The following is a 24,112-nucleotide window of genomic DNA, read 5'->3' as shown; positions in this document are numbered from 1 at the left end:
ACTGCTGTTCCGCACAGGACCACCACCTCATAAGTGGAGGGACGTTTGTGGTGAGGTCCTCTTTTTGTTAGTTGTCACTATGTCTTCAACATTATTGATCAGTTCTTTCTTCTCTGTCAGTTATCCAAATATAGGTGCTTTCAGAAAAGGGACTTCATAGGGTTTTACATGGATTGAATGAATGGAAACCATGTCTCTCTTTTTGCTGATTCAAGGACTTCACTCTTTGCACTACCTCACTCTGCCTTCCCTCACTGTCTGTCTCTGCTTATTGGATTATTCCTACCAGCTAGCAATGGGACCTAGCACCTCCCATCTGCCTGCCCATCTCAGGCTCCATCTCCTTTGGCTGTCATTGGAAGCAACCCACTCCACACCCTCATGTCAGTGAAGTCCCCATCACCCAAAGAACAGAGGGGACAGGGAAGATGGTTCAAGCCCCTATCACCTTCTCTTTTGCCTGTCTGACCCGTGGGACAGGGGCTTGGTCGTACCATATGGAATGATGACAATACAGCCTAACTCCCAGCATCTGCTCTGTCAGGTCCAATCACTTTTTTCCAGACTTTTCCTGCAGCTCCACCAGCTTTAGGTGCCCTTCCAGAATAGTGTTTCATCAGCTGTAAGGCAAAAGATGGCCATGAGTTCTCAACTTGTTGGAGGTGGAGGGAATGATTCAATAATCTCAAATGTTGTGGGGAAAATACTGGGATGCCACACTGAATGCCTTCTTTCCTCCTATTCAAGAACCTAGCTATTCAGATCTGAGTTTTAAATCCTGGCTCTGCCATTCGCTGCTTCTGTGACCCCTCTACTTCATGGCAAACAAGGATGCTACCAGGCCCATTCCATGGGGTTCTTGTGGGTATTAAATGGGATAAAGCCCTCTGCCATAGATCCCGTGCGTGATAAATGTCAACCATTATTATTGTTGCTGTTCTATGTTTATTATTTTATTAGAACACATTGCAGGCTCTCCTTTATTATTTCTGCTTCTGTCAAATCATGTTGACAAAGTCTAACATGGTTAGGGGAAACTTCGTTTCTTGCACCTTTGTGACTTACACAGTGCTTGGTATATTGATAGGCACCCAGCAGCTGCTTAATACGAAAGGCACTATAGTTTCTGTGCTGATGCATATGTTTCTGGAATGCAAACGTTCCAGATACTATTGGTAACTCCAGGAATCATGTCAATATAATGTGGAAGCTAGTTCCCATGAGAATTTTCCCAGCATGTTAATGTTAACAACCAAGAAAGAGTGGCCAGAGATCTTACTAGCTCAGCACAGCAGAGGCTGGAAGTCCCTCTACAATGACCATTTGCTTAAAGGTGACTTAGTTTTGCCATACGTGTGTCTTGAGAGTTTTATCAGACATTTGCTCCTATTGATGGCTTTTGTGTGTTTCCCCCTCATCACCTCCTTCCATCAAACTTCCTTTACCTTTGAAAGGAGATGAAGTCCTACACCTACTGTTGACTGTATTCATTTATTAGAGATTTTACATTTAAAAAATGGCTTAATTTATTTCACAGAAATGCTAATGTTTATGTTAATGCTCTGGGTATAGGTTTTGCATGATCTGCCACAATATTTCTTCCCAAAAGACTTGTTATTTTTAGTGTGTGTTTTTGCAGAATGCAAGGACTTTTTAAAATAAATGTATATGACTTTATAGCAGAAGCACCTGTGTTATGTTCAAGAACTCTTAAGTGGACTGAATGAATGGAAGCCATTTCTCCCTTTTTGCTGATTCAAGGACTTCACTCTTTGCACTACCTCACTCTGTTTTCCCTCACTGTCTGTCTCCACTTACTGGATTATTCCTACCAGCTAGCAATAGGACCTAGCACCTCCTGTAAAATACAAACCCTCTCTTGACCCTGTGTCTTCGTGCATCTTTGTCACACAGCACAACTCAAACAGACATGCTCACTCTACTTCCTCACTCCCTAGTCCCTTTCCAGCCCACTTCAAGCTGGCTTACACACACACACACACACACACACACACACACACACACACACCAGCTCCCTGAAACTGCCATTGTTAAGGCTCCAGAACTTTCCATATTGTTAAATCCAAAGAACAATTGTATTCTCTCATCTTGTTTCATCTCTCAATAAAGTTCAATATAATCAACCATTTCCTCCAGGACCGTACTCACTCATCAGCTTTAGTGACATGGTTCTCTGTGCTTCCTCCTACCTTACTGGTCCTTTCTTCTGGTCTCTTTCTGGAGCTTCCCCTTCTCCCCACCCTCTAAATATCAGATTTTCTCATGGCTCTGTCCTGGGACATTCTCTTTCCCCAGTGGCTCCTTCTCTCTCTGTGGCTGATCTTGTGTTGCTCCAGTGGCTTTAAACATATGCCAGTGATTTTCAACTTTATGTTCTCTAGTCCGGACATTTGTTCTGGTCTCCCAATTCTTAGAACTGCCTGTTGAGCATAAACACGTAGATATCACAGAAATGCTTCAAACTAAAGCATCTCTAAACCAGAACACTTGACTTTTCTTCCTACATCTGGTGCTTCCTCAGTCTTCACCACGTAATGAATGGTATCACTGTCTACCCAGTGATTAAAAACAGAAACTTGGGAATGCTATTTTATGCTTCCCTCATGCTCCAATCTGTCAGCAAGTCCTGTTAATACTACTTGCAACATATGCCTGAACTCCATCAACTTGTCTTCACCCGCACTGCTCCCTCTCCAGGCTGATCTATCATTGTGTTTTATTGTGTCCTGACCATCTCCCAACTGCTGCTGGAAACATCTTTATCAGACACAGCTGTGGTGTGCATGTGCATGTGTGTGTGCATACTTAAAGTTGACAGAAGCCATCAAACTGTTTATTTTTAAATGTTTTTTAAGATTAAAAAAGGTTTTTTTAATGTTTATTCATTTTTGGGAGACTGAGAGAGACAAAGCGTGAATGGGGGAGGGGCAGAGAGAGAGGGAGACACAGAATCTGAAGCAGGCTCCAGGCTCTGAGCTGTCAGTACAGAGCCTGATGTGCGGCTCGAACTCACAAACCTCAAGATCACAACCTGAGCCAAAGTCGGATGCTTAACTGCCTGAGCCACCCAGGCACCCCATAAGATTTTTTTTAAAGTTTATTTGTTTGTGAGAGAGAGAGAAATAGAGTGCTAGCAGGGGAGGGGCAGAGAGAGAGAGAGAAACACAGAATCTGAAACAGGTTCCAGGCTCTAAACTGTCAGCACAGAGCCCAATGTGAGACATGAACTCATGAGCCATGATATCATTACCTGAGCCACGCAGACACCCCACAATTAAAGCACTTAAAGGCGAACACACGCACAAATGCCTCTGTGTGTGTGTGTGTGTGTTCCCTTGCTCAAATAGTTTGGTTGATGGCTTTTCATTACACTTCAGATAAAATCCTGACACTTTGCCACACCTAGTCATTATGTACCTATTAATCATATTTTGAGGTGTTATGCTATGTTTCAGTCCCACTTATCTTCTCTGAATTCCTGGAATTCTTTAAATTCCTTCTTGTCTTGGGGACTTCCAACTCACTCTATCTTTTTGCTTGGTCCATTCTATTTCGTGCTCTAAGCCGTTTTTGTTGAAAGGCCTTTTCTTAACTGTCCTATCTAAATGACCCCTGTGAATCTGTACAGCAAAGTTATTTACTTCTTACAAACGTTAATTACAAGCTGTTCCCATTTTATTTGTTTACCTGTGTACTGTCTATCTTTTCCAACAGAATCTTCACTCTGTGAGGGAAGAAATCTGCTCTCTCTAGTTAGTTCTCGTTTGCATTACTAGCACATTACAGAATGCTTAGCACATAAATGTTGGTTGGAAAGAGAAAGGAAAATATATGATGAATAATGTTTTTGTGCTGAAACAAAATTTTGTGTGTGGGATTTCATGGTAGGATGATCGAGTAGTCATTCTATACCTATTTTTAAGTCATTCCTATGACCTCATTCACGGACATAATAACTCAGCTTCAGGGATTGCCTGTTTGGAAAAGCATGTTGTAGTGAGTGATATTAATAGATTTTAAGGCTTTTTTTGTTCACTTTGGGAAATTAGAGCATAGAATTTACCAAAGCCCTACCAGCAGTCTATGTTCAAATGCTGACTTCTAGGAGGCAGCCCTTGAGAATATTGCCTGGTTCTCTTTTTCTCTTAAAGATGAACATTTTGACAATGTTGAAATATATTATAAATTGGTATAAATCTAATTTAGGAATTGGGAGTATACAAAAATTGTTTATTTCATACTTATATTTTCTAATCAACTGTTGCCCCATGGGTCGTGTGCAGAGAGGACCTTCATGCATCTCTTGGCAACATGACCGTTGTCGGAGCTGTGATAGAGGGTTGTGTTAGAAACAGACTCGCAGATGCAGGAAACAAACAGGGGCTCACCAGGGCGGTTGACACAGCTGAAGGGGATTAAGAAGTATAAACTACTGGTTTTAAAATAAGTCAGTCACGGGGATGTAATGTACAGTACAGGGAAGTGTCAATAAAACTGCAATAACTTTACAAGGTGACAGATAACTAGACTTATTGCATGGATCGTTTTGTGATGTATAAAAACGTCAAGTCACTCTGGAACTAACAGGATGCTGTATGTCAATTACAGTTCGGTTTATGCCAAACCCAACCAAACAGAAGGTTGTGGGTTCTGCGGGGGACCTTGTGCGGGGGAATACGTCTTCCCACTTTTCTCTCTTTTAACCCACTTTCAAGGGTACAAAATGACTTGACAGTCACGGAACGCAGCTTTAAATTGTAAACAAAAATGCACGTGAAGGTGCTGAAATCAAGTGGCGATTTTAGTTGTGAAATGGTCACCTGAGCGAGCGGCAACATATTTGATTTGTGTAGAGCATCACCAGTGAAAAATGTCTGTATTTCCTCATTAAAAAAATTTGCAAATCCTTGAGAAATCCCATGAGAAATGTTGGCCTGTTGGAACGGCTACCAAAATGTCCTGAATTTTCTGACGCTGCATGTAAATCCAATATTCAGTCCATTGCCCACATCCCTTGCCGGACCATACATTCCAGTTTTGGGTCAGACACTCGACACACACAGGTTTTCCTGAACCTCTGTTTTGAAGGAAAGGAAGATTTCTCTGTAGTCTGCCTAGCATCAGGCACCTAGTCCACCTTCATCTGACCCTCTTTTCTTCTTCACAACCCAGATCGGTACTTTTCAATCCCATCAGATCCCATTTTGTGGCCTATATTTGGTAACACCTTCTTTGCTCTCCTGATGAGAATGCATGGATCACAGACTCACCTGTGGATGCAGTTGGGAGGGGAGCGGAGGCTCATGAAAGCTGTCATGACCCCTCACTGGCACAGGCCTCTCCAAGGGGGCACATTTGGATAAGACCACTGTCTCTCCCCACTTCCTCTCCTATTGTCAACATGAGGGTAGCTGCAGGAAGGTTCTGGGGTCCAGCTAAGGAGGACGTGGGTTGAGGGTGTTCAGGTTCAATGTAATAGATGCACGTGGTTTGCAGTCCCTGCCAGGTAGGGTAGGACCAGGGGAGGCACTTTGAGCCATCGTGGTGGGAATGGCTTCCATCAAAGAGCTAAGTGCCTCGGCTTCAGGACACAAAGGTCGAGGCAGAGGTCAGGATACAGCACAATCCCATATCCTCCAGCGCTCGGCACTGGAATGGAGGCAGCAAAGGAAAACCAACGTTGAAATATCTGGAGTCAGAAGCTAATCTTGTCAGAACATTTTCCCAAGCATCAGATGTGTGTGAAATTGTAAGCAGAAGATGTGGGACATTTCCAGGTGTAGTGAAAATGGAAGTCCTATCCCTTCAGGAATATTTTCAGTAATGTGAAATACAAAATGATAAACTCACCATGATGCTTTTGTCTTTTTTTTCAGGGAAATAAAACAGAACCAAAAATTTCAGGACTCCTGTGTTTGCAAGGCACCAGCCTGTAGCCGTACTACAAACAGTTGGACATCTCACAGAAACTGCATTTCTATGCACCCCAAGTACCAATAATAGAAAAAACAGCTGGGGGCGCCTGGGTGGCTCAGTCGGCTAAGTGTCTGACTTCAGCTCAGGTCAGGTCACAATCTTGTAGTTTGTGAGTGCAAGTCCTGCATCAGGCTCTGTGCCAACAGCTCAGAGCCTGGAGCTGCTTTGGATCCTGTGTCTTTCTCTCTCTGCCCCTCCCCCACTTGTGCTCTGTCTCACTCTCTCCCTCAAAAATAAATAAACCTTAAGAAATTTAAAAAAAGAAAAGAAAAAGAAAAAAAACTGCTGATCAGCAATGCTAGGGGAGGGGCGCCTGGGTGGCTCAGTCGGTTAAGCGTCAGACTTTGGCTCAGGTCATGATCTCACCGTTCATGGGATAGAGCCCCGCGTTGGGCTCTGTGCTAACAGCTAGCGCCGAGCCTGGAGTCTGCTTCAGATTCCGTATTTCTCTCTCTCTCTCTACCCTTCCCCTGCTCACACAGTCTCTCTCTCTCTCTCTCTGAAATAAATAAAAACTTAAAAAAAGCAATGCTAGGAGAAAAAACGAATTGTATTTCTAATTTCTCTATTAAAAATGATAATACAGTTTCACTGATGAAGAGGAGATCAAAGACTATGCAGTAAAGGTACATAGGAAAAGTTTTATAATGGAATGTCTAGTAGCAAATGAATTGCTAGCTTTTCTGGATTTTATAACATTCACGTCATTTTCCACCTATATTTAATAATTTTTTGCGATATAATTTCTTGTTCTAAATTGTCATTCTAATACCTAATATTGTATTCATCATCTTCTATCCAATTTTTTAAGGAGGGCCCAAGCTGTGGAAGTTGGGGGCACCTGAAGCCAGATCCGCTTCTCGTACACGCAGAAAGTCTTAGCCTACAGGAGAAATAAAACCAAATAACTTTATGATAAGACACACTCATGATGAGTGTGCCAGCCCCCATGCAGCCGGAGAGGAGGGGAGCAGCTGGTGAGGCCATGGCCAGGAAGCACGTTTGCGGGCGTCTGATTTGGTCACACAGTGAATGATTTAAGGATGCTGTTCGAGGAAGAGAAAGGACTCATCTTCTCTCAGCAGACACGGGTTTCCCCCTAGACCATCCAGCATATAGGAAGAAATGTAAAAAGAAACACTTTGCATTTATTTGTCAAACAGTCAGATTCAAGGCTCAAATCATGATAAAAGAGCTGGCTGGACGTTCTAAGGTCGTGCAGAAGCAGGGCCATTCTTTCTTCCCTAAGAGGCTGTCCTGGATGGTGTGTAGTGTTTGGTGCCTACTGAAAGCTAACGATGTGTGCTGCACACATGGCTGGGACAATACGCAACTGTTTCCATGCACACACTCAGACACACATGTGCTCACTCACACACACGCGCACACACAACACAGGCACACATGTGCTCACGCACACACATGTGATTGCACACACGCACACACTCACGTGCTTGCACGCACACACTCAGACACACATGTTCATTTGCTCTCTCTCTCTCTCTCTCTCTCTTTCTCTCTCTCGCTCTCTCGCTCTCTCGCTCTCTCTCTCTGTCTCGCACCTGCACACACACCCATTTCCTGATGGCCTGAGGCAGGGATGACCTACTCCCTGATATGACCTGCGAGGTGCAAATAACTCCCTCGGTTCTCATTTTTCAACCCCGACTGGTACCCATCCTCACCCCCCGAAACACTGGTCACAGACTGTCTGGCAGGTCTGAAAGATTAGGACTTCAGAAGTTACCTATTAAAATGCAAATGTCCTTGGCTGAGCTAAGACCTCTTGTCCTTATCTGCTAACAGCCTAAAGGGATTCCTTTAAGAGAAGGCTGTTTCCATTTTTTAACTGTGTAATTCTGTAAGGAAGCATAAAATAAAGTGGCCTACACTACATTTGACTTGAAGGCTGACCACAAGAGGGGTTTCTCTGTCTGGAAGCGCACCTGGGAACGAGCCGGGACCCCCCAAGAGCAACTGCCCTGAGCACCCCTGCCCACCTGAGAGGGAGGTGCAGTCTGCTCCTCCACCCCCACCCCGTGCATGCCTGGCCTGGGCATGCAGCCTGCAACCTTGGGCCCAGTTTTGCCCGCTGGAGCCACCAGTGACCTTTCGAGCTCTTTTTCCCATGGACGTATAAGAGGATCTATCTCTGTTCCTCTCAAGTCCAAAGGCTCCTTACAAAATAATCACACAATAAGTCACATACACAGCTTTCCTTTCTGCCAACCTCTCTCTAAACCTTTCACTACATTAACTCCTTGAACACTCACAAAAGCAGGTGCCATCACTGTCTCTATTTTCCCAGAGGTGAGGCTAAGGCACAGAGACGCTGAGCAACATATCATAAGTGGTCTGAGCAGAGAATCAAACTGCAGAGCCTGTTCAGAGCCTGGACTCTTTAATCAGTCTTACACTTAATCTCTGTAAAATATGCATGGACAAAAATTTATTTTTGCTCTTAAATAAGTTTTAAAATTTAATGCAATAGTCTCACATTGCATAAAACTTTTTTTTTAAATACCACCATTCCCTCTGAGAATCTTCCTTAACCGGCTTACAATTCTGTTCTCCCCATTCAGAAGGAAAACTCAACTCACTTAAACTGATCTGCATTTGTTAGAAGGTAGGAAGGCAAGTCTGAGGGCCTCTGGGTCTCTGGATCTCTGGACTTGAACTCAGCATTTACAAGGCAAAGTTCATGGTCAGTTTGCTTGTGCACACCCCATGGCTCAGACTGCTTCCTAACTACAGGATGCCACCCAGATGCCTCATCTAGAAAGTGAGTGGCTGGGAACATAGCTCAAAGACAGGCAGCATGGTACCCTGGACACCCACGGTGCATATCACACTCAGGCAGTGGTCCAGCACTACGGAATGTTAGGAGACTGATTCAAGGGCTTTCTCTCTGTATTTTATAGTTTTAGAGGACACCCAAGAACTATAGCCCTAGTTAGGAAACCTTTCCCAGTCTACTGAACATTTATGAACACTAAGAGCATGGCCGTGTACCTGAGCCAGGCCCTTTGACCACTGGCAGCCTTCTGGATATGTGGTAGACTTGCCTATAAATAGTTTATAGGAAATTAGCTCTTGCTGTATCACTATATAAAATCCAAATACTATGGTCACCTTTGCATTAGAGCAATAGCATATTTTATTAAAATCAGATACTGGAAATATATTTGTGGCTGGTCTCCATTCAAATCCATATTTCTGTGAAAAATTCCACGGATTGTCATTTCCATGTTAGAAAGCAGTTAGTCTTAGTCTCCTAAACATGGAAGGAAAAGATCATCTTTGAGATTATTTTCTGACATCTTATTTTTCTTTTCTTGGGGGGAAAACGTCTCTTTCCACACGCAAAACTGTGGCTTCCATAACCCCTGTCCCCATCTCCTTTTCAGTGGTATTTGCTTCAGGAGTCCTGGGAGTTTCCATTTATTTCTTTTGGATCCACCCTAAGCAGGTAACTGTTCAGGTCAAGACAAGAATAAAAAAAAAAGTATTAACACCACTGCCTTTATTGTGAAAGTCCATCAGGCAGCCAGCACCGCTATTGAGGGCTCTTACCTGAGCAGGCTCCTGTCCTGGTGGCAAAGAGAGCTGATGACCTCCTGGCCTTAAGAATCTAGGTTAAGGGATGCCTGGGTGGCTCAGTTGGCTAAGCGTCTGACATTGGCTCAGATCACAATCTCACAGTTCGTGGGTTCAAGCCCCACGTCGGGCTCTGTGCTGACAGCTCAGAGCCTGGAGCCTGTTTCAGAGTCTGTGTCTCCCTCTCTCTCTGACCCTCCCCTGCTCATGCTGTCTTTCTCTCTATCTCAGAAAAAAATAAAAAACATTATAAAAATAATTTAAAAATAAAGTTAAAAAAAGAGTCTAGATTAAAAGGTAAGAATCTCTCTCTCTTCTTTCCAGGCACATCTATGAAATATACATAACGAATATGCGACCATGCCAACAGCACGGTGTGACTAGGGTTGGAGAAGCCATCTCATGAAACAAAGAAAGAAACTGTAGAAATAAAAAAAAAAGTTGGGGGGGGGTGCCTGGGTGGCTTAGTCGGTTAAGTGTCCGACTTTCGCTTAGGTCATGATCTCATGGTTCGTGGGTTCGAGCCCCGCGTCGGGCTCTGTGCTGACAGCCAGCTCAGAGCCTGGAGCCTATTTCAGAGTCTGTATCTCCCTCTCTCTCTGACCCTCCCCTGCTCACGCTGTCTTTCTCTCTCTCCTAGAAATAAATAAAAATAATAAAAATAATAAAAAAACAAAGAAAAGAAACTGTAGAAGGAGATTGGACCAGATCATGGTTTTCCATTTGTGGGTGGCAGGTCCCTGGGAACCCACTTTCTGTGTGGTGCCATGAGTCCATGTGCACTTGGAGGACGCTGGGTATGTAGACTGGATGGATGGACATTACATGGAAATGGCCATGAGCACGGGCTGTTTAGCAACACCGCCGAGTTTCAAATCTTAATTCTTCCACTTAGCAGCTGCGTGCTCAGACAAGTCACCGAAGTTCCTTGTGTTTCAATTTCCTCATTCTTTAACCACATGAATTTGGTGGGAGCAAAACAGATTAGACGTGTCGCCTGCTTAGCCCTGTGCCTAGTTCTCAGGGAGAGATCAGTGTTCTTACACATGCATTCACACCACAAGCGGACAGCTATTTTGCTCTTTCATCACTTCACATTCCAATTTCATACAGACCTTGCCTTGTGCTGAAGAACATGGAGAAGAAAAAGCAAATAAATTAGCCCTCCGTCTGCTTCCCAGTTTTGGAGAAGGGCACAAATGCCCACAGATCCTATGGACCAACCCTTCCATGGCTAGCATGTCCCAAGTCACAAAAGCCCCCATCAGAAGCCTTTCACTCTGGCTCCAGATGCAGAAAGACAAACCACAGCTCACCAGCCCTGTCGTTCCCACATGGCTATTGGTGTTTCTCTTCTCCACTGCTACCAAGTGAAATAAAAACAAACTAAGATTTCCAAGAACCAACAATAAGTCAGAATGTGGGATAGAGATGTTGTGTGGGAATACTCAGATTGTAAAACCTGTGAGAAGAAAGGAGATAAAGACCCAGTCTACTGATCTCAGTGTGTGCACTTGCTGATACTGAGAGGCAGGACATACAAGAAATTAACAGCACATTCCAGCCAGAGAGACTGGATGTAAAATTTTGAGGACTTCACTTTTATAGAAGGGAAAGGACTATGGAATTCCACCTGTGGATCAACCCATTATTCCAGGGGAAGTGGAGCTACTGCCTTGTCTCAGTGTCAATTTGTTCCTTTCGGTACCTGTGGTTGCACACTGTGGGGATGATTTACTCTTCCTGATGTTGCTGCTGCTGGTTTTGTTGTCAGTTTTGTTTTTGTCTCAGGGCTGGATGGACAGGGTGGTTTGGTTTGTTTTTAAAGCTTTCACGAACAGCTTTTGCTGAATCCTCAAACTCTTTGCCCTCACCACTGCCAAACACTACCTTCATTTCAACAGCAGACACCAAATCAAAAGCTTTAGGAGGTGCAGCAAATGAAAGTGATCTCTCTCACCCCGAAGCTTGTCCTCTCTCTGATAGAAGACTGTACACCTCAACGAGCCCACTTTCCCTCCCATTCAAGAAGGAAGTGTTTGGACAGCATGGGGTCTCAGGAGGAAGCTTTCAAATACACTGTGTGAATCACAGGAAAGCGTTTGTCTCTGAAGGGCAATGTCATTGTAAGATCAGTGTCCTAGGAAAAAGGAATATCCCATAAGTGCCCTGGACAAACTCTCAACAAAGTGGTAAAGTAGATCTCTCACTTTCAGGATCCTGTTATTCAAATATTGCTCTGATGGCACCATAAAAACATCATCTTCCTCACTTCTTTCTCCTCCTCCCCACCCTCACTGAAAAACTTTTTGTGTTCAAGTCTTTCCTTATCATGCTCCCTTCATCATGATTATGGAGATGAATGAGATTGCTTTATGTAAATTAACTATACCAGCTATCAAATAAAGGTAGGTGACCAATTGCCTTAGTCCAGTTAAAATTCAGAATTCTCTTAAAAACATTTTTTAACTTTATTTATTTTTGAGAGACAGAGGGAGAGAGTGAGAGGCAGAGTGTGAGCAGGGGGGAGCAGAGAAACAGGGACACACAGAATTCAAAGCAGGCTCCAGGCTCCTAGATGTCAGCACAGAGCCCAACGTGGGGCTTGAATCCACAAACTGTGAGATCATGACCTGAGCCATAGTCTGACGCTTAACCACCTGAGCCACCCAAGCAACCCTTAAAAGTCTTTAATAAATGATGGTACTAAAGAAGGGGAAGTGCTATTTATGGAGCCTCTTTTATATACCAGATGCTAGGTGATGCACTTTATGCATTTATTATCTTATTACACCTCATAATAAAGCCTTTACCTGGATGCCGTTATTGTCTCTATGTTATTGGTAAACCTTAATGACAAATACTGGGAGTATTTGAATTCAGATCTTCAAATACAAACAACTTGCCTTTTTTCAAAATAACTTGCTACTTTCTTTAAAGATCTATCACTAAACCATTGCATGGCCTAAAACAAGTCACCAATCTCTCTTTTCTGGAAATTTAAAAAAAAATTTTTTAACATTTATTCATTTTTGAGAGACAGAGAGAGACAGAGCGTGAGTGGGGGAGGTGCAGAGAGAGAGAGGGAGACATAGAATCTGAAACAAGCTGTCAGGACAGAGCCCGACGCGGGCTTGAACCCACGCACCGCAAGATCATGACCTGAGCCAAAGTTGGGTGCTTAACCAACTGAGCCACCCAGGTGCCCCATGGAAATTTCTATGTATGAATCTTTGTAGCCTCAAATTCTCTAATTCCACAAAAGCTGGAAGTTTTGGTTAGGTCCACCTGCAGAGGAACTTTATGGTTGATTCAGGAGACTTACTCCAACAGTCAGTAAGGAAGTTAACAAGGTGAGCCTAGCTAACTTCGACCTGTCCTGCCTACTTCAGAGTTTCAACAAGGACCTAATAGAATAAATACTGCATGTAAAATAAAATAAAATAAAATAAAATAAAATAAAATAAAATAAAATAAAATAAAATAAAATAAAATAAAAACACCCTGTGAATAAAAGACTACAGGTATTTGTGAAGTTATCATCTCCAGGATCATCATCAATACCAAGTCCCTCAAGAAGGAGAGTAGCTCTGGCCCAGAGCTAAAACATAGAATGATTGGTCAAAGGGGTCCCAGTGGAAGGAGAGCTGGTGTGGGCTGAAAGGAAAAAGGGAGGTCATGCCAGAAGATTAGAAACATAAAAATGGATAAAAGCTGAAAAAGAAAATAAATTCTAGAATAGACCCTGGAAGCCATGGTCTCACATCTCATCCTGTGGTGTGAGCTGCATCAAGACGCAGTGGAAGAGGAGTCTCTGAAAACAGCCCCAGTTTGGCTGCTCGGAGGGTGGATGGAAATGTATGGATTGGCAGGCTTGTGGACCAGCAGGAGATTAAGTAACAGGTGTGATCATGGCTCCAGAGAACCACAAGCAAATTTTGGCAATTTCTGGCCCAGGATGGGAGTGTGCTAAGAGGGTAAATATGAAATTGCCAAATTAGGTGCCACTCTGAATATTATCTGCAGAGAAAAAAGCAAACCCAGGCGTGGCTGATGAGGTAACCAGATATGGTACAGAAGAAATTTACTTCTCCTTTCTGGTTTCAGGTCTATATTAAGGCGTTAGGTCTCTCCAGTACAGTTGGCATCTGGGGACCAGGGAGGAGATGCCTGTTTTCCTGGGAAGCCCTGCTCTGCTGTGGACAGCACTGCTGCTCCTCTGTAAGTAGAGGCTTGGTGACCTCTCCTGGAGAGGCCAACGTGGATCTGGGGAGCGGAGGGGGTAGAAACGTTGACACTTTTCGTGACGAAGTTTCATGGGCTCTGTGCAAATCGCAGAGGATTCTCCCGGGAATCCATAGTGGACACAGCTGGGGAGCAGAGCGAACCGGGCTGAGCAACACCCACAGGTGAGCCAGCCCGAAAGCCTGTTCTTGCACTCACTCTGGCATCTCCCAGAGGGCAAGAGAGGGAGGGCAGAGGAAAGAGAGAAGTTTCTTCTCTCCCTGGGTCAGATTCCTGAGAAGATAGTTGACCCTTTAAACCTCCATGGATGTTGGGGGCACTTGGGTGGCTCAGTTGGTTAAGAGTTGGTGTCCAACTCTTGATTTCTGCTCAGGTCATGATCTCATGGTTCATGGGATCAAACCCTGTGTTGGGCTCTACACTGACAGCATGGAGCCTGCTTGGGATTCTCTCTCTCTCTCTCTCTCTCTCTCTCTCTCCCAATAAATTTTAAAAAATCGGGCACCTGGGTGGCTCAGTCAGTTAAGTATTCAACTTTAGCTCAGGTCATGATCTCACAGTTTGTGGGTTCGAGCCCCACATCAAGCTCTGTGCTGACAGCTAGCTCAGAGCCTGGAGCCTGTTTCAGACTCTGTATCTCCCTCTCTCTCTGACCCTCCCCTGCTCATGCTGTATGTGTGTGTCTCTCTCTCAGAAATAAATAAAACAATTTAAAATATGTAATTAAAAAAATTTTTTTTTTAAATGTCTGTTTTATTTATTTCTAGGAGAGAGAGAGACAGCGTGAGCAGGGGAGGGTCAGAGAGAGAGGGAGTCACAGACCGAAACAGGCTCTAGGCTCTGAGCTGGCAGTCAGCACAGAGCCCAACACGGGGCTCGAACCCACGAACCACGAGATCATGACCTAAGCGAAAGTCGGACGCTTAACCGACTAAGCCACCCAGGCTCCCCAAACATTAAAAAAAATTTAAAAACCCAAAAAAACAAAACAAAACCCTCCATGTACATAGACCTCATCACCATCCCCAGACCCCTATCCTCAGGAGTTCCAGAAGGCTGGACAGAGACACTAACTTATCCTTTCTGGACTTTTGCAGATCCAGGTGGCATGTCAGCAGGTGAGTGAGTCCTTGGTCCTTGCTCCATCAGTCTCAACATGGCTGGGCACACTCCCCACTACATTGTTTCCCTTCACGCCACCTCCTCTGCTTTCTAATGATTAGGCATCTGTCCCTTCCTGCCCAACCTGAGCCCCACTTACTCCCTGCCTGCCTGCCTTCTTTCCCCCTTCAACAACTTCTCATGTACCACCTAATTCTCTCGAGGCACCCCACCTCTTTCTATGGCAACAACCATGTCAGTGGAAGATCTAAATGTCTCACCTGCCCTGCCTTGCCCCACCCTTGCCCAGGCACTGCCACACATCTCACTCAATTCTTACGTCATCATCATGGTTAGTAGTGCCGACATTTTAGAATTGAGGGCTTTGCCTGATTAAGTGCCTTGCTGGAGGTCACGTGGCTGACCAAGGGCCAGCTTCTAACAGAAACCCCTGGGGTCCAAATCCAGTTCTGTTTCTGTACCTCATCGCCACTGGCCACTTCCTAGGGTTTGGTTAAATTTGTACCACATCTCTTTGTTCCTGAAAACCTATTAGGACTGATTCTCTCGGTGCTTCTCACTTCCTCCCAGAACTGACATGCATTTTTCACTCCATATCCACTCACAGTTAAATAGTCATAAAAATTTAGAGCTGGGAGAGACTATGTTTCATCTAGTCTAACACATTTATTCATCCATTATTCACACGTTCATCCACTCAGTAAATATTTAATGAATACGTCCTATGTCCCAGCCATTGTGCTGAGCTAGGGCTGAACAGGACAGACATTGTCTCTGCCTGATCAGAGGCTCTAGTCCTCACTGACAGATACTGGTATTGAAATCAGGAGGACCGAAGTGGTTATCCTCTGTCACACAGTAAGTGAGTTCACTTGTTTGTTTTCTAACATGTCACATTTGTGTTCCACCTTTCCCCTGAGTTTAGGACTCCCTGGGGCCACAGCACTGTTTCCTCATTCTTGTAATCCTAGGAATCAAGACAGTTTCTTATTGGTGGCAGTACAAGGGTAGACTGACCACTAACTGTCTGACTATTGCCATCTGTATTTTGGAACCCTTTGCACCTCCTCTATATCTCTTTCCACAATTTGTCTCCTCAAAGACATCCGGCAATCTACAGTGTCCTTGAATCCACCATGGACTACCATATTGGAAGTTGACAATGTGACTCTTACATGTAAAGTAAACAATTCCCTTGAACTCAGCTCTACTGTGTGGTTCCATAACAAGACCCTTTTGGGAGTGACAACTTCACATCTGGACATTGTGAAAGCCCAAGCCCAGGATAGTGGGGAGTACCGGTGTCGGAACAAAGGATCCATCCTGAGTAAACCTGTGTACCTAAAAGTCCTCCGTGGTAAGTTCCAGGGCTATGGAAAAATAGATTCCTCCATGTGAGGAAGGGCCCATGTGAGGATGGGGAGAGATCAAGTTATTCCAGGGCTTGGCACACTGGGGCATGACTCAGGGTCTCTCACTCAAGACCTGCCTGTGTCCTTCCACTGCTACCCCTGCATGGCCCTGTGTCCTTTCCATGTTCTGGCCATCTCCCGTCTCCCAGTGGTATCCTTCCAGTCCACCTCACCTCTCTTTTTCTGCTTGGGGGAGATGTACATGATATGGTCACATGGCCTGTTGGATCTGTGAACACTGCAAAGAGCTGAACATCTGAAATAGGATCAAAAGGTCCAGTTTGCTCAACAATTTCCATGAGCCATGACCTGGATATTAGGTTGCATTCTTAGTTCTGAAAGACATCCAGGTAGACCCCTCACAACTTCCATGTCTACTAATGGACAAATGTTATGTTTGCTTAAATTTCGTGACTGTTGCCGCCAACCATTAGCACAGCACATTAGTTCAGTCACATGTGGGTTAGTTAGTAAATGCTGGATGAACAAAGAAATGATTTCATTTAAATGGCTAGGTCATGGATATATTTTGCTTTATCTTTTTAATACAAATATATTTTAAAGGCTAAACATACTTTATATTTTTTGAGTGACTGGAGGTGTGGCAACATCCATATGCAAATTCCAAATACAAATGAAAGCAGGAGGGAATAGCTTCTTTATTTCCTTGGAGTAGATTCTAGAAAATCCTCAAGAATCGCTTCTAAATCAACTGTGCCCTGCACGCCTAGCCAGAGTTTTGTTCCAAATTCTCCTTCGTTGAATGCTCTTCAATTCTTACAATGACATTAGCCATAGGACCCAACTCTTAGACTTTACAGACTCATTGTTAACAAGCATTCTTTGAGTACCTACAGGCTCTGAATTAATCTTGTTAGGCACTGGGGATCTAATGTAAGGATCAGACATGGTCCCTGGCCTCCTGAAGTATGAAACCAAATGAGGAAGAGGACATTAAGTGAGTAACTACATACATAATTAGAATTAGCATATATGTACTGGGGAACTTTGGGAACCAACTACGATTAACAGTAGAACTAAGGAGTCCCTAAAAAGCAAGAGGACAAAACAGATCTGCCCCCTAGGTGAGGACTCCCTGGACAGAATTGTCTTATTCTCCCTTAGTGGCCAGAGCTTGCATCAACAGAGCTGAAGGGAATACTGGCTTTCAAGCCTTCCATGGATGGGCTCAGCAGAAATGTCAGAGTGGTTTTATAGCCCCAGACTTGCCTTTCAGGAGGAGAGATGTATCCATATAGAGGACAGACTCTAAGCATGATTTTGTTTTTCCTTTTAATTGCTCTTATGAGCCAAGAAATGGATTAATGATAAACTGTGGATCCTGACACATGGCCACTCTTATTTTTTCTGTCTTTCTGTGTCTATCTATCCATTTGCTGTTAAATAACATAATGACTGCTCTTCAGAGTGGCTGCTCCTCCAGGTCTCTCCTGAGGTGGTGATGGAGGGTGAGTCCTTCCTCATCAGGTGCCATGGTTGGAAGAATCGGGATGTCAGAAAAGTGACCTACTACAGGAATGGCAAAGCCCTCAAGTACTGGTACGAAAACCACAACATCTCCTTTAACAATGCCACAGTAAGAGACAGTGGTACCTATTACTGCACAGGCTTGATTTGGAAAATAAATCACACCTCTAACTTCCTGAACATTGCTGTGACAAAAGGTGAGTTGGTAAAGAAGGAAGGGAGGCCACCACAGGGGAGGGGAGAGAGAGGACACCGGAGCCTGAAATGGCTGCGGCGTGCAGAATGGGACAGCTGGGGCACTTTGTCAAGCCCACAGGCCTGCAGGGAGGAGCACGGGGTGGGGGGGACGGCACATCTCTCAGTCTCTGTTGGAGTCCTTATTTGTTTGCTGGTGATAGTAATACCTGCTCACATGGTGGAATTTGTATGAACACTAAATGCGGTGATATTTGTGAAACGTATGTGCAGCCTGTGAAGCACTACACAAGCATAAAGGATCATAGTCATCGGTCCAATCCCAGAGTCCTCTGTTGCTCCTCGGGAGAACACTTCTAGTTGTCAAATTGAAAGAGAGCCTCCGTGTTGGAGGAATGAAGGTGGTGAGGAGCTTGGAGACACCATACTCGGGGAGGAGGGCAGGGGACGGAGACCCACACACCAGTGGGTGGTGTGACCAGGTGGTGAGGAGACAGAGCCTCAAGAGGAGACCTGGGCAGGCGTGCTGCCTCGGGGGCCAGATATGAAGATGCTCTTTCCAAACTCCAAGAAGAGAGAGAGTCTTTGGAATGCCTGCCTTGCAAGGAGGAAATTAGACTTTTTGCTTGGCAGACTTGGTTCATATTAATGTCTAAAACAGCAGGAGACTATAAGCCAGAATTAAGCTTTAATGTCAATATTCTGTTAACTAGCCTGAGACCTAAATGCTATTTAATTGTCATTGGCCTTCTGGTATCTTTATCTGTGAAATAAAGGGCTTGGTCTAGATGCCCCTTGAGGAATGTTAAAAATACTGATGTTTGCATCTTACCTCTTGAGATTCTGATTTCACTGGTTTGGAGGACTGAGCATCAGTATTTTTAAAAGCCCTTTCAGGTAATGGTCATGGGCAGCCAGTGTTGAGAGCCATGGAGTCTAGGTGATCTCTACGGGATTTGTGGCTGTAACATTCTGGAGCTCTGTAATTCTACAATAATCACAAAAATCGGTGTCTTGTAAACAAAATAATAGAATCACAAGAGAAGGGGATTGTAGGGCAGCTTAAAGAGGCTCTGGCCCAGTGACTTCATGTCACCCAACAGGCATGCAGTAAATGATGAATGATTCAGAAATGAGGCACTGGTGAACGCCCATCACCCTCGCTGTCTCCTTTCCAGCCTCAAATCATATGTGAGATCCAAGAAGGAGATCACCTTTCCTATGACCTTCCCCACTGGGCACACTGGCCAGAGGACCTATAGCCTGGGCCTTGGGGGAAGGTCTCAGGAGTCCTGCACCTCCCAAATCCCTGAGCATTGCCCTCAGGTCCTGGACAGCATATCATGTTAGTGCTAGAAGACAGAAGACCATGCTAGGTTCTTCTTTTAGGGAGGATGAAGCCCTGAGCCCCATTCTTCAATTCCTCATATGGCTTATGTTTCCTGTTGCATCCAGATTTCCCCACAGAACTTGAAAGCAAATACTACTGGCTACAATTTGTGATCCCATTGTTGGTGGTGATTCTGTTTGCTGTGGACACAGGGCTGTTTATCTTGACCCAGCAGCAGTTGAAACTGCTCTTGAAGATGAAAAGGACCAGGAAGGGCAAGAACCTTATGGACCCACGTCGCAAGCCAGACCCTAAAATCAACTGATATTGCTGCTCAAGACACATTTGCAACAGCAACTTCTTTCTAGCATTAGTAATCACTTCTCCACGGTCAAACACAGCTCACAGTGCACACGGGAGTGTCCGTAAACAAGGCTTTACAGAACTGCTTCATTACACCAACTGAAACTGGTTGAGTGGCATGTAATAGCAACTGCTCAGTAAACATCAGTTAAACAAATGAAAGAATGAATGCATTCATTTATTAGCATCTGTAAGATCTCCAATTTGAATAAAAGGGGTATGGAACCAGGTAACATGATGCATCTAAGTATTTGATGCTTGCTAGTTTCTTTTTTTGTTGTTGTTGTTTTTTTGTTTGTTTGTTTTGTTTTTGTTTTTGTTTCTAGAGGCAAGAACCATAAGGTTCTAGGTTAAGAATGTTTTCTCTTAACTATTGTAAATCTGAACCCGGCTGATGAAGACATGGCAGTATGCTGGTGAGATCGCTCATTGTTATGCTCCCACTTCAACTTACCATTTATGAGCTTCTAGCTCATGCTGAAGCTGGGGCAGTCTTGAGCCTTAGGACCCCAGGGATGAGACTCAGTCTAAGATTTCCCTGTGATTGTTTCTCTCTCTAATATCTCCCAAATCTGTGCTTGAAACTCCTCTCAGAGCACCTGAACTAAACATGTTGGAGAAATTCCAGCACATAAGAATCACCAGAACCCTCAGCTCTGCAAACAGCCCAGGGCTGAGAAAGATCTCAGGCAAAGACCCAATTTTTGCTCTCCCACCCCCACACCACCCTTGCCCATGGGCACACTTATCCTGGATGCCCGGAGGGGGTTAGGGAAGAGAGGCAACCTATTGTTGGCACTGACCATGAGCTCACAACAGTCAACAAGAGATCAGAGCACCTATAACTTCACATATTTTAGAACAATTACTAACATAAGGAGGAAGTAAATCTGGCGGGGGTGGTGGGTGGTTCATAAATTCCCATGAGACTGACAAGTCCCATTTTCTCCAAAAGATGTTTTTGGACCACAAAGCAGAGGGAACTATTGGTGGGTTTTGTTTGCTTGTTTGTTTTGTTTTTAAATATAGGTATCTGGGATGAACCTCCTTGACCCTCTACTTTTTTTACCCAAATCATTTCAGAGACGGAAGAAATGACTAGATTCCCAGTGAACAGCCTAGTCCTTTGGCTTCATATAAACAGGCTTTATGAGTTTCCTGAAACAGAAAAAGGAGAAACAGGAAAAGTCCCCACAGGAGGATCCTTGGCATTGTCCCAGATACTTTCTCTGCCTTTAAGGAAAGACAGAAGATCCACTTTAGGTTATAGCCTTGAGACCATGGTCTTGCCACCACCATCACTAACAACATCTTGCTTCACAGTGTCCTATACACAGCATCATACCCATCAGACGAGAGATTGAGTGACTTAACTCCTTTGAGGATCTGAGGCCAGATGACCCAGAGTTAAGAACTGAGGGATATTTAACATGGATAGAAAGTCCAGGCTTGGTCAGCTCACGACACACCTTCTGAGGGTTTTTCTAAATTCTGGTGTATCACAAGTCACCTTCACCTCCGCTTTATCCCCACCCAAGCCCCCAAGCTTGCAAGAGCTCTGCTGAGAGAACACACCTGGACGTTCAAGCCGTCATGAGCTAGCTGTGTGACTGGAACAAGCCACCTCCCCATCTCTGAGATCCCATTCCTTCTTTGTAAAAAGAGGGGGTTTGGACTAGGTGGCCTCTAAGCTCCCTTGACCCCAGATGTTCTGTCCTCTGTCACTTGGAAGCCTACTTCCCATGTGGTAACTACACAGGCTCAAAGGCTCAGAACACATCCCCAAGAAGCTCTTAATGGGCATTTTTTTCTTCATCTTCCACACATTGTCTTCACTGTTCTCTTCCACGGATGTGAATTTCAGGTTTGTCTGAGACATATCTCTACCATTCATTTCTTCCTATTTCCTTCTTCTTCATACATCTCTTGTTCCATAAGAAATGTGGAACAGAGTTAGGGCTCTGTTTAGTGGAGCTCCAAAATATGGCATTTAAAAGAGTGTTTTCGGGGTGCCTGGGTGGCTCAGTCGGTTAAGCGTCCAATATCAGCCCAGGTCAGGATCTCACGGTTTGTGAGTTCGAGCCCTGCATCGTGCTCTGTGCTGACAGCTCAGAACCTGGAGCCTGCTTCAGATTCTGTGTGTGTGTCTTTCTCTCTCTTTGCCCCTCCTCGGCTCATGCTTTGTCTCCCTCTCAAAAATAAATAAAAACATTTTAAAAAATAAAAATAAAAGAATGTTTTTATTTTTATATACATAAAATACTCTGTCTATGCCAGAGAGGGAGCATGTATATTTTAGGGACAATTGAAATGGAAATAATCCACCCCCACATCACTCTTAGGGTCTCCTCTGCTACCTCCAGCCTCTTACCAAATTGGACTAAGCCAGCTCATAGAGTAAATTTTCTTCCCCATAGTTGCCCTTCCAAATTGGGGCCACAAATCATCATGAGTTCCCAATAGTTAGAGATTGGTTCTTGGAAGATCAAGTCAGTTAGCTTCCCTCTGGTGGCCAGTGAAAGACAAATTCTCTTGGTCACCTTAAGCATGGGAACTCAGACAAAACATTCACCTCATTAGTGTGTTGGGGAATTGAGCACTTGAAGAGAGAGTCTGCTCTGTCTCTCTACTCATGAAATGGGAAATAGGACAACAGGACCACCTCGTTGAACCCAGCAATGGGAACTTTATGTCCAGAAGGCCAGAGGCACCTGCCAGTCTGGGTCCCTAGATAACCTCAGAGAGGAGTGCTGCCTTCCTGTGTCAAGCTGTTAGCTCTGCTCTGGACAGTTACTTATGAAGCCCAAGTCCCATCTGCTGCTTCACCAATCTTCATGACATTTCCACCCCAAACCTTTCACCTAAAAATGTGCACAGAGTCACTGGCTAGTTGACTTGTCCATATCAGTTATAGCATCCACACTCTTTCCTTTCCTGAAAACTGAGATGACATATCCTCACATTTAGCCTTTCCTGTATTTGAAATTTAAAAAATATCACTGAGAGTGGTCAGCAATCTCACTGCAAGGTAATTGAAAGGAGATTCAAGGCTGCCAGGCAACTGAAAATTGCTCACAGAAAAAATTCTGAAGATAAAGGAATAACTTCTTGTGGATTCTGAGAAAAGTTCATTTTAACTTTTTTTTTGCCAGTTTCCAAGAGGATAATACTGCACTACAACCAATCAAATTGAGCCACAAGTAAAGATAGTTCAATTAATGGGGGGAAATGATTGTTTAATTAAAATATATAAGCCACTAGCCTTCTGCCTTCACTAGAATGTATCAAGCCTAAAAATCTGGGTTCTCTGTTTCCCAAGGACTGTTCTAGAAATGGGATGCTGAACTGTTGCAGATTAGGATCCTCAGAAAACAGATTCTCAGGGACACACCTGGGTGGCTCAGTCAGTTGAGCGTCTGACTTCGGCTCAGGTCATGATCTCACAGCTCGTGAGTTCGAGCCCTGCATCGGGCTCTGTGCTGACAGCTCGAAGCCTGAAGCCTGCTTTGGATTCTCAATCTCTCTCTCTCTCTCTCTCTCTCTCTGTCCCTCTCCTGTTCATGCTATCTCAAATGTAAATAAACATTATTTTAAAAAATAGAAAAAGAAAAGAAAACAGATGCTGAAACTGATTGAAATGTAACACGTTTCTCAGAGAGTGCCCTGGGCATCAACACCCGTGTGAGAGTGACGGGAGCAGACCCTGGCAGAGGGAGAGGATGAAATGTGATATAGTCACAGAAAACGTCAAACCAGCTCCCTCATAAGAGTCTTGGAGCTGGGAAGAGCCTTTTTTAATCATCTTAGATGGAGGGAGAGGGGCCATTCTTTACACCCGGAAGTAGACCTGTCTTTGCAGCCAGTGTGCCCTGGCAGAAGGTGTGAAACTCTTCTTGGTGAAGAGAGAGTAGGTCTTCACCAAGAGCAATTTCCGAAGAGCCACTCAACTGACCACTATTGCCTCAGACCCTCCCAGCAGCTGAGGGAACGGAGGTGTGTGTCCCAAAGTTAAGTAATCCAGGTAGGCTAGCGTGGCATCCGTGAGTACAACTGTGGTAGAAGAGAGCGAGACCCCAGCCATCAGACCTCTACCTAACAGTTTTTTTTTTTTTATCTGGATTAAGCAGAATGACTAAGCCAAACATTCTGAAAATGATTTTGACTATCCTCATAACAAGGTGCTGGTGCTATCATTTCTACAAATTCAGACCTGAAGGCAAAGGTATCTTTGATCTTCAGGCTGACTCTATGTACTAGTGTTTTTTGAAAAGTCAGACATGTTAACTTGACTTGGAGAACTTACTCATTTCCATTGCCTTGTCCCATCCTTCATAACCAGCAGACTCTGTGACACTCTCATAAG

At 44.3% G+C, this 24,112-nt stretch overlaps 1 protein-coding gene across 1 annotated transcript; it reads left to right on the top strand.

Moving 5' to 3' along the window:
* Positions 1-13,725: 13,725 nt before the first annotated feature.
* On the top strand, positions 13,726-19,887 carry FCER1A (Fc fragment of IgE receptor Ia). The gene is made up of 5 exons (XM_039246459.1): positions 13,726-13,815; positions 14,937-14,957; positions 16,064-16,318; positions 17,801-18,058; positions 19,512-19,887. The coding sequence occupies exons 1-5, from the start codon at positions 13,761-13,763 to the stop codon at positions 19,709-19,711; spliced, it is 789 nt and encodes a 262-aa protein (XP_039102390.1). The 5' UTR covers positions 13,726-13,760; the 3' UTR covers positions 19,712-19,887.
* Positions 19,888-24,112: the final 4,225 nt, after the last annotated feature.

Source organism: Hyaena hyaena, unplaced genomic scaffold (genome assembly GCF_003009895.1).
Source record: "Hyaena hyaena isolate Hyena2069 unplaced genomic scaffold, ASM300989v1 scaffold_281, whole genome shotgun sequence".
Classification (NCBI taxonomy): domain Eukaryota; kingdom Metazoa; phylum Chordata; class Mammalia; order Carnivora; family Hyaenidae; genus Hyaena; species Hyaena hyaena.
The sequence above is the reverse complement of the archived record's forward strand: the minus strand, read 5'-3'. Positions and strand labels throughout refer to the sequence as shown.